Below are 10204 nucleotides of genomic sequence, written 5' to 3' on the forward strand. Positions count from 1 at the left end.
CCGGAAAGAAACAGCTGGAGAAGGATTTGAATCTGATGAAGAAGTACTGTTCAGTCATCAGGGTTATTGTTCACTCTCAGGTGGGCTTAATTCACCTGCGCCACTGTGTAGCGACACCACTTCACAAGAAGCAGGCAACAGTCAGAACAGCTTGTAAATCCCTAGCACGTTGGCTCAGGGCACGACACTGAGTCTGAGGAGGAGAACTGAGGAGTCCAGTTTCAAATATCAGTTTAAAAATATTTTTTCAGGGTCAATCCTGGCAGCTAAAGCAGATTATTTAAAGCTTGGAAAAGTTGTCAGATCTTAAAATGGCTTTATGGATCCTTGCTTTTTTTCTGCACAGAGCTGATAACAACATGAGATGTTTTTAAATATGACTTCTAATAATTCTAATTATAGCCAGACGTCTTTCTTCCCCCACTTAAAGGCAACACAATTGCCCGAGACTTGAGGGCTTGATTTACTTGTTGTTCTTTTGTCTTGTTTCTAGATGCGACTGCTGCCCTTAAGGCAGAAGAAGGCTCACATCATGGAGGTGCAGCTGAATGGAGGCAGAGTCGCAGATAAAGTGGACTGGGCCAAGGAGCACTTGGAGAAAGCCGTGCCCATATCCGCAGTGTTTTACCAGGATGAGATGATTGATGTCATTGGAGTCAYCAAAGGTCATGGCTTCAAAGGTAGGATCTATGCTGTAGCTTGTTTCAGTAACAGKACTGTCCATAACACACATGACAAGACAGATTGGATCTGTGCTTCCTACATTAAGGAGTTACAAGTCGCTGGCACACAAAGAAGCTTCCCAGAAAGACCCACAAGGGGTTGAGAAAGGTGGCCTGCATTGGTGCCTGGCATCCTGCACGTGTGGCCTTCACTATAGCTCGGGCTGGTCAGAAAGGCTATCAGCACTGCACTGAGATCAACAAGAAGGTTRACCTGATTTTATCAAAACTATAAGTAAATGACTAGTTCAATATGATGATAACTGCCTTCAAATCTGAGGTTTCCTAATGTGTCCCCAGATATTTCGTATCGGCAGAGGCGTTCACCTCCAGGATGGAAAGGTGGTGCGCAACAATGCCTCCACCGGCTACGACCTCAGCSAGAAAACCATCACTCCAATGGTACCATCTGAACTCATGTCACTGCTTGTGATAACACTCATATTCACAGCACTCTCCAAATTTATTAGCACCCTTGTAAAGATGAGCAAAGATCTTTAAAATCAATTCAGGAGTCAGCTCAGTTTTCTGTATTTTCTCTGTATAGGGGGGTTTTCCTCGCTATGGTGATGTAAATAATGATTTTGTCATGGTGAAAGGCTGCGTTGTTGGTGCTAAAAAACGTGTCCTCACACTCAGAAAGGTAGGGAGACTTAGTTTTACATAAGACGTATCGTTCAGGTATGATGTTAGACCTTTCTGATTTGAAACACTGAAGTTAAAGTTGAAATTCAACTAAGTATGCGTGTCTTCCTGCAGTCCTTGCTCATGCTCATGTCACGCAGGGCCAAGGAGACCATTGAGCTCAAATTCATCRACACCACTTCCAAATTCGGACATGGGCGCTTCCAAACGGCCCAAGAGAAGAGAGMTTTTATGGTGAGTGTATTAAAGCTTAATTTCAATAAGTACAAAGCAAGAAGCAAGTTTATCTTACCATGAATTTGCAATCTATGGATCAGAAGTTTTTTTTCAACATTTAACCTCTCCTCTGTTCATAGGGGCCACTGAAAAAAGATCCTCTAAAGACAACGCCGCAACCTCTGTCAGAGGAGGCCTGAAAGAATGGCTTCTGATAATCTACTTGCAGAACAGTAAATATATTTTACTTATTCACAACGTGTTTTTTTTTTTKAGTTTGWCTTTCTCAGAATCTTACCAGGAATAGATGCATGTTTTTCAATTATGTACAAGGTCTGCAAATAAAACTTGAAAAAAAAGACAAATTTTGAAATTTTAAATAATTTTTAATTTGAAAAGAACATAAAATAATATCATGCAGTATGGGTGGATGGAATGATGAAAGTCTTTTTGTGTTGTGCAGTTTCTGTTGATCGGTTTTGCACTACTTAAAAAAAAATGTGTAAATAAAATGCAATTGAGTAAACTCCCTGAAGGGGGCGCTTATCCTGGTCCCCACAGTTCTGGTGGTCCCAAGGTCACAGTTTGAGTTCAGCATGAAGCATTTTTCCTTCACTAATTACAAGGTCATTTAGTATAACCATCAACCTGCTGCACTCTCAAAGCTTCATCACACAGATGCACATCTGGTTTTCTTCAACATCACATATGCTCTCCAGCCACAGGGTGGCGCTAGTCTGACATGTATTCCTGAGACTCCATGGAAGACTGGTGGGAAGTTGAAATCACAGAGGAATGGTGGGATGCAGGAGGGTTTTCCAGGCTGGATGTCATCAGGGGCAGATACAAATCATCCATGTTGGGCATGACGAATATTTTCTGTTCAGATACAGAGAGTAAACACATTTACCAATCAATACMGGRATYATTAAATCATATGAAGGCCACACAGATGGTGAATTGACGGACCGACCTGGAACTCGCACTGGAGTTTTTTCTCGATCCACTCTGTCACATGAGTGAAGGTGACCTCCCTCTCTCCAAGCATGGGGCGCACATGAAGGTCTAACCTGGGAGGCACTCGGAAACTATACCTGAAACCAAACAAAMGTTAGCAAGGARCATGACGGAAGATGAAAACATACATGCAGTTTCTTGTAAATATGAAAATTTTAAAAAGAATTAAGATCCGAACGATAAAGGYAAGTACCAGATCCTATCAGTCGGAGGAGGAGGTATGTTGATRGTGAGTGTTCCAGAAAGCTCCACGACCTCGACACTGAGCATCAGGGGCATGTTGGAGACCTCGGCTATTTTCTTCTTGATGTACTCATTTTCGGTGGCTTTTTGGAAGTATTTGGATTTTGCTATTTTATCCACRAATCTCAGGATTTTCCTGCCTGTACTACCACCTGCGTGCCTACAAAGAAGGAAAACTGCAAAGTTGGCGAGTAAAATCAGTAGCTTTGCATAGCTGATACGCCGTGCTTCTGTGATTTAATTATGTTTGAGGCAACAATTCACCCATCAGCTGCTGCAGGATTGTTCTTATCACCCAGCGAACTTTGTGGATCAAATGGGGGTATTTCCTCTTCRTCAGAAGACCCAGCACTGGAGGACTCTTCGTCACTATCTGCTAGTATACACAGCCTCGGCTTAGAGCTAAAACAAAACACAGTTGCATACGTTGCTGTGAATCTCGAGCTCTGAACTTTTTTCTTTATTAAACCCCAGCATATTTCATGTAAAGTTSCCTAGGGGGGGCTCACCCCATTTGCAGGTTCTCAGGAATGTTGTGAGCTTCGGCCTCTCCCTCTTTGCCCAGCTTACACAGGTTCATCTTAGTCTCCAAGGTCATCTGAAGGCAGCCTGTGTACAMTAACTCCAGGTCCAGCCACAAACCTGGAGGTCAAATGGGAGGAGGAAGATAAGTAGCGGGGATACGGACAAACAGTGTTCTTAATGGACTTTGATCTAAGCCAKGAGGTTGTCTTGGAGCAGGAGCCAAAAGCTAATCTGGCCGGAGTGATGCTAGATCAGTAGGGCCTAGCTTTGACATGTCATGGATGGAAATGCTTGATTAAGAGGATTGCTAATCACTTCACTAAGTGAGACAATGAGAGGGTGCGATCCTATTTGTTGCACAACAAACAAGATTATGACCTGAACCATCCGAGTACACTTGTTTTGCTTGCTAGATAGAAATAAAAATTATAACGGGATACTCTTTGTGAAATAACTATGAARAGGTTAGGTTTACTTTTAAGAGTAATTAGAATTTTCATGTTCAGCTTGATCATTTTACTAACAATTTAAATATTTGTGGTTTCGTTCCAAGAAATCAATACCAAACCATGATGTTTATCCGCTCGTAGTAAACCAAATTCAGGAAAAATCTATTACCATATTTTCCAAACTGGGGTACAGGTGCCATTAGKKGTACTAAGAAGATATTTGGAATTATTCTTTCAGCGAGAGTCGGGGTACACCATGGTCAGGTCGCTAGTCCATCACAGGCAGCAAAAAGGCACATGGGATGAACAATGATACACTGATGCACCAACTCCTAGGGCCAATTTCAACTTGCACATATACATTGGGACTGTTGGAAGAGRACAGGATTATGTATGATGTCAAATTAACATTGGAGATGTCCTTAGTTTGCCTTTCTTTGGTTTCTAGATCACTATGTCGAGGCTGTTCTTTCTTTCTAATTTACTTATCTGTATCGTCTGACTCTATCCTCAGCCTTGCTTAAGCTTGTCTCTTTCTGCAATACCAGTCTACCACATTGTTGTTTGCCAAGTTTTCCGAGTTTCGATTAATCAGTCTCACAAACAAGCTGATTCTATGTTTATTTTTTTTCTGTCTGTTTAGTACCGTCAGTCTTCATTAACAAAGTGTTTTGGCTTTGTTCAGAGGCCCCCAGGTGATGTATCAGTTACTGAATGTGCAATGCTGTATATTGGATGGACTTTCAATGTCTTTTTTGATCCACATCTAATAGAGATCCTGGTGACCTAAATCTCCTAAAAACAGAGTTAGGAAAATATTACTTAATTTCAACTGATATAATCATGTTTAGCAATAAAACTACATTATTGTGTTTTGCTGATATCCTGCAAATCTTGTTCTGAAAATAAATCAGAAGTAATGCGTAGTCTGATTTTAGTTGTTGTGAACCCCTGTTGAGAGTGTATTGAGTTTTTTATTTTCTATCTGGCTGAAACCGCATAAAAGGCTAAATCTAAATACTGTATTTGCAAAATATCTGTCTGCTTATAGATGGCTCTTGGAGGTTGCACAGCTCTTTCACAATTTTTCTTTTGCATTTAAGATGACAACAATGCTTAACAGCCCAAATGATCTGAGAACTGAATTGACCTAATGTACACAGGTACTTAGTGGTAACACAATGAACCAGGATAGATAGAAATGTTGAACGTTTCCAACAATCAAAAAGGTTCATGGGAGGAAAGTTCAGGGTACATACAATCAATATAGACTGGCATAAAGCATGCTGTACCTCTGCGATCCAGTGAAGGTGTTGATGTGGTTAAGACCTGAGGAAGGCAGCTTCCCATGTCCAGATCAGCTAGGGTCAGCTCATTCATGAAGTAAGGCAACTGTATAAAACAGGAGGAGAATTTCATCTGTAAGCACGGAGTATTGACATCAAAGAGAAAAACCTTACAAGCCTCTCAAACCAATAAGCAGAAAGGGTTAGCTGTAGTGTGGATGAATGTCTGTGCATGCAGGAGACTATAAGGGATGGTGTGAGGCAAAAAGAAGAGGAAATGAGTAATGAGTGATGCAGCGTCATCATTTCTCTTCTGTAGTATCCCACCTGCCTTGGAAACCTGGAAGAGTGCATTGTCAGCAAACGCTCTCACTCTCATGTAAACAAAGAGCTGAAGAATATGTGTGACTGTTGTAAAGTCTTATGATTTTGTGCAAAGTAATACTTACAAGACATGCAATTTATCATTGTTAAACCGTTAACATGCCCACTGCCGATGTGATAAAAATAAATGAGCGTCTCATTTTTGCTTTAATGTAGTCGGTTACATGTAAGTCCTTGAACACTCGCTGATGGATCAAATATTTTCTAAAAAAAAAATTWAAAAAAACATCTGTCAGGAACACCAAATCAGTCAGCTTCACCTTGATCTTACTGAGTTTCTTCTGGATTTTGTGAGCCACTTGATCRGCCCAGTATTTTTCTCGGAGAAAGTCCCAGAAAATCCTCCCCACCAGAGAATTTATCCACGCAGGCTGGCTGTCTGTGGAGCATCCACCCGACTCAGTGACTGCCCCGATGTCCCCTCCAGCTTCACTCCCAGAAACACAATCTTCAGTGGAAATCTGTGGAGAATATAAAGACAAAATAAGCAGCTTGATATGGTACTTTGTTTAGTCAGTAATTCCCATTACAGTGCCTTGCAACAGAATTCCCAGGACTTGAACTTTTCACATTTTACCATGTCACAACTTCAGCATGAACAAGGAAGCTGGTTAAAGTGACAGCTAGTAGTGTGCTATGTGCATTTCATTRAAAAATAACATTGTTATACTAAAGTGTATTTGCAAGAAATCTGCTTATCAAATTAATGCTAAAATATCTAGTATTTTCTCAAACCATATTTAAAAGGCCAAACTTGGACATTTCAAATTCCAGATTTATTTCTTTTTATCCCAATAAATACCCACTGATTCCCATATACTCCCAAAAACAGTTAGCAACTTTGAAAATTCTCAGGATTTTATGCAAGGCACTATATGTGTCATATTGGAGCTAAAGCTAAGTACAGATGTAGCTTATGGACCTTTTTGCCAGCTGAGGGGCTTCCTTTGTCACTGCAGCTGGGGCTGAGAGCGGGACTATTTCTGTCTGAGCCAATCAGCTGCATCATGTAGGTGCTGTACTCCAGCAGCGTTCTTGTTTTCATCGACAAGTCGGCGAACTCCTCTGGGGCTTCCTTAACAGCCTCTCCGCCAGTCTGTGCTTCTGTGTGAAAGATAGAAGATGACAGCTGGTTGATAAAACCCTGATTTTTTGCATGAACGTCTTATCAAAATAAGATAAGTTGCTCACCAGGTAAATACATTCTTATTACCTGTGTTCTCCTCTGGATGCGATTCACTTTGGGGTGCAGCCTTCGAAGCAGACAGAAGGTGCTGAAACCATTCCTCTTTCTCTCTTCCAGTGCGGCCAAACAGGTACARAGGGGCAGGAGACCGTTGGCTAGGGATGCTGGGTTTCTCTGCTGTTTCACCCTCCTCCTGCCCTTCCAATAGACTCTCTACCTCCAGCTCCCCCTCAGTGATGCAGATGGGGTACTTCTTGTTCCAAACCCTCTTGCGAGCTAAACCAGGAGGCACCAGAGACACCTGGGAGGAACACATTTGCATCAGCCACTGACAAWTAGCAATCATTTCCATTTTATTTTCATTCTTCTAAGCCTTCAATGTGCATGTCAAAGGGACGTCATGCAAAATGTTTCTCCTGTCATTAAGCTGAAAGGCTTTGCAAGCTTGCTAAGTGCAGAGAGGTCAAGTTTGTTCAGTGCATCATCACTTGGTCCTGTAGGTCTGTCACCTCAGTGTTAGGTGACAAAGTGGGTGCAGACAGGTCAGTGTGAAAAGTTTAGTTTAGAGGTCACCTCTGCTTTCTCATTCCTCCCCCGTCAAGGTCTGTGCTCTGTTCTAAACAGGTTAGATTTGTTTGATCAAACATTCACCTTGCTGTTAGCCATTTGGTAAGTACGGCTGTGCAGAAACACGGCTTCGTGGAGCGGCTCATCAAAAGCTGCCCATCGGGGAATATTGGCACGGGGGTTTGCCAAGTGAAGCCTGCTGCCATCCAGCGTCACATAAACTGAGTGCATTATGGAGGGGTGGAAGGTGTCGGGATCATAGCTGTGTGCCTCATTCATCCAGCCCTGAAAATAAAAAAAAAAGATACACCTCCAAATCTAAAATCATAAATAGCAATGCAAGAAATWAATAACCTGTGAGTTGGTGATAATGTCTCAGCGRCAGAGCAAAATGTAACAGTACAGCTCAGCAGGAGGGGAAACATGAGACCCGTCAGAATGCATCCATCTCCCTCCACAGTGGATGTATCTGAAATGTCACTTTGTTTATCTCAATAACTCTGTGGTCATTATGACCTTCTCCTAGATGCAGAGCCTGCAGGCAGTTTGTTAGACAGAAATAGCCTCAAAAATAATCTATGATGGGCTGCTTGTGCTTTACAGCATCTCAAATATCTGCTGCTGTGCAGACCTTCCCTCATGCAAAGATCATAATACAGCTGCAGGCTTGTTTTTACGTAGCCAAATAAGTAATGTGACAAAGAGAAAGCTCCTAAGGAGATCAAGCAAATGAATAATTTCTAAACTTTCTTAGGGATTTAATTCTAAAGAGAAAAAAGCAGGAGTAATGCACCTTAAACCTCCAGCACCACTCGAGAGGAATCTCTGACCACTCCTCTTTACAAAACTTCCCTAAATCCTTGGCCCTCTTCTCTTAACTGACCAAGKTTAAGAGTCTGGGTCTTAAAGAGTCTAACTTGCATATATAAACACAAAGCAACATTACTAATTCCAAAAAAGAAGTAGTGTTTCTCAGGAATTACCTCAATGATTTGTGTGTCCATGGACTTTCCATCCAGGWGATCCACGTTCACGGGAGTGGAATTGCCTTGAGACTCCTGTTTGTTTCTGCTGCGGACACGTCGGGGGGCAAACACGAAGACCACCACTAAGCCCAATATAAAGCCACATGCAATCCCCATGGACAGACCGGCGAAGTACGGTGGCAGAGGGAGAACAAAGAGTCCGTAAGCCAGCAGACCTAYGGGGATGAGCCAGTAAAAAGGCAGCGATGTTCCTGAAAAAGAGACTTGAGACTGGAGGTTCGTTTTGGGATACTTCCCTGCGGATCTCGTCTGAAGCTCCATTACATCCCCATAGGTGCAGATTTCTACATCCTTGTCTCGGCTTTGCGTGTTTTGTTTCGGGAAGACTGAAGATTGCATCAGTTGATCTTTTTGGAGTCTTTGGAGTGAAGTGTCACACACAGCTCTGTGCTCACTGTCCGCTCTCTTTCTGCACCTGAGGTCAAATTCTTCACTGCACCCGTCTCTTTCACAGCTTCCCTGGGAGGCTGGCTGGTCTCCTGTACCAGATGCTCTGCCCTGCTTGGGGCTTCCAGAGCTCTCATCCCCCATGATCTTACTCAGCATGCTTAATGGATCCTGCATGGCCTCTGAAAACCTCCTCCTGGTGTCCTCCAGTTCAGCAATCAGGGAACTGCCCCGGGGTTCAGTGGGAGACATGCTGCCGGCAGACAGGGGGGATGCCCAGTCCTCATTTTCGCTCAACACCCCTGATGCAGGCCCGCATTCTGGCATCTTTGGATGAGTGACTTGCTTCCAGGGATGCAGATGCAGCTTGGAGTCCGACTTTGACAGATTGTCATCAGGCTCACCCCGGCGGGAGATTTCTGTACTGAGGGACTTGACTAGGCTGAGGAGGGGCTTACCTCTCAGGGTGCTGCTCTCCTTTGGCTTCAGGTCTGTGGAGGAGGATTTGACCAAGCCAGTCGAGATGAGGAGGTCTGCTGARGATGATGTTAAATCTGTTAAAGAGCCTGGAGATGAAGGAGARTGCGGCAGGTAGAGCGGCTGGGGGCGGTGGCTTTGGTTCAGGTCTAGATTCATYCTTAAACTGAGGTCATGCTGGCAGTCCAGGGTTTGCGGTTTGTCTTTGGAAAAGATAACAGAGGGACCTTCATCAAGGTGGTCCAAGCTGAAGATAAGCTTGCTCTCCTCCATGATGAATATAAACCAGGAGCTAATGTCATGAACATGAAACTGTAGGTCTAGCTGCAGTTTATCCAGGCGTACCTTGCAAATGGAGTGAAAGAGGGACAAGATGTTAAACTGTGGCTAATGTATCAGCAGCAAGACATCCACTTTACACTTTACTTTCCCTTTAAATTGCACTGCCCTTGTTTCCAATCCTCTCTGTAGCTTTCCTTCATTTTAAGCTATCCCTCTGCAGGCATTCAGGGAACCAGAGATGGTCAAAGTGGAATAAGATGCTTTTTAAATTCCTCCAGGTCAGCAGAGGCCCTTGTGAGTCCTTGAGTTCTCCCAAAGTGTTTATCTCAGAACTTTTTTGTTTTTTGTAATAACATTAGTCTGTTGGTCATTTTGGAACCTCGCCATAGTTTCTTTAAACTCAAAAAGTCACGTTCAGGTGAAACAAAATATATATGGATTGATAACCCCCAAACCAAGACATAAGCAAACCATACTATTGCTCATAGCCTNCTTAAACTGAGGTCATGCTGGCAGTCCAGGGTTTGCGGTTTGTCTTTGGAAAAGATAACAGAGGGACCTTCATCAAGGTGGTCCAAGCTGAAGATAAGCTTGCTCTCCTCCATGATGAATATAAACCAGGAGCTAATGTCATGAACATGAAACTGTAGGTCTAGCTGCAGTTTATCCAGGCGTACCTTGCAAATGGAGTGAAAGAGGGACAAGATGTTAAACTGTGGCTAATGTATCAGCAGCAAGACATCCACTTTACACTTTACTTTCCCTTTAAATT

At 42.9% G+C, this 10204-nt stretch overlaps 2 protein-coding genes across 2 annotated transcripts in view; one reads left to right on the top strand and one right to left on the bottom strand.

Moving 5' to 3' along the window:
* LOC103469242 (60S ribosomal protein L3) overlaps positions 1–1814 on the top strand; it is a 3473-nt gene extending 1659 nt beyond the window's left edge. Inside the window, exons 2-8 of the mRNA XM_008416809.2 lie at positions 9–80; positions 494–680; positions 770–930; positions 1023–1124; positions 1270–1365; positions 1482–1601; positions 1724–1814. Of these exons, the coding sequence (XP_008415031.2) occupies positions 9–80; positions 494–680; positions 770–930; positions 1023–1124; positions 1270–1365; positions 1482–1601; positions 1724–1783 (798 nt within the window). The 3' untranslated portion in view covers positions 1784–1814. The remainder of the gene's footprint in view (positions 1–8; positions 81–493; positions 681–769; positions 931–1022; positions 1125–1269; positions 1366–1481; positions 1602–1723) is intronic.
* Positions 1723–9711, bottom strand: LOC103469244 (testis-expressed sequence 2 protein-like). The gene is made up of 11 exons (XM_008416810.2): positions 8224–9711; positions 7325–7525; positions 6701–6974; positions 6410–6591; positions 5748–5948; positions 5110–5209; positions 3353–3485; positions 3108–3245; positions 2794–3003; positions 2557–2677; positions 1723–2462 (listed from the first exon to the last, which is right to left on the bottom strand). Exons 1-11 carry the CDS (start codon positions 9421–9423, stop codon positions 2316–2318), a joined length of 2907 nt encoding a protein of 968 aa, XP_008415032.1. The 5' UTR covers positions 9424–9711; the 3' UTR covers positions 1723–2315.
* Between the last annotated feature and the right edge of the window lie 493 nt (positions 9712–10204).

Source organism: Poecilia reticulata, linkage group LG8 (assembly GCF_000633615.1).
Source record: "Poecilia reticulata strain Guanapo linkage group LG8, Guppy_female_1.0+MT, whole genome shotgun sequence".
NCBI classification, from domain to species: Eukaryota; Metazoa; Chordata; class Actinopteri; order Cyprinodontiformes; family Poeciliidae; genus Poecilia; species Poecilia reticulata.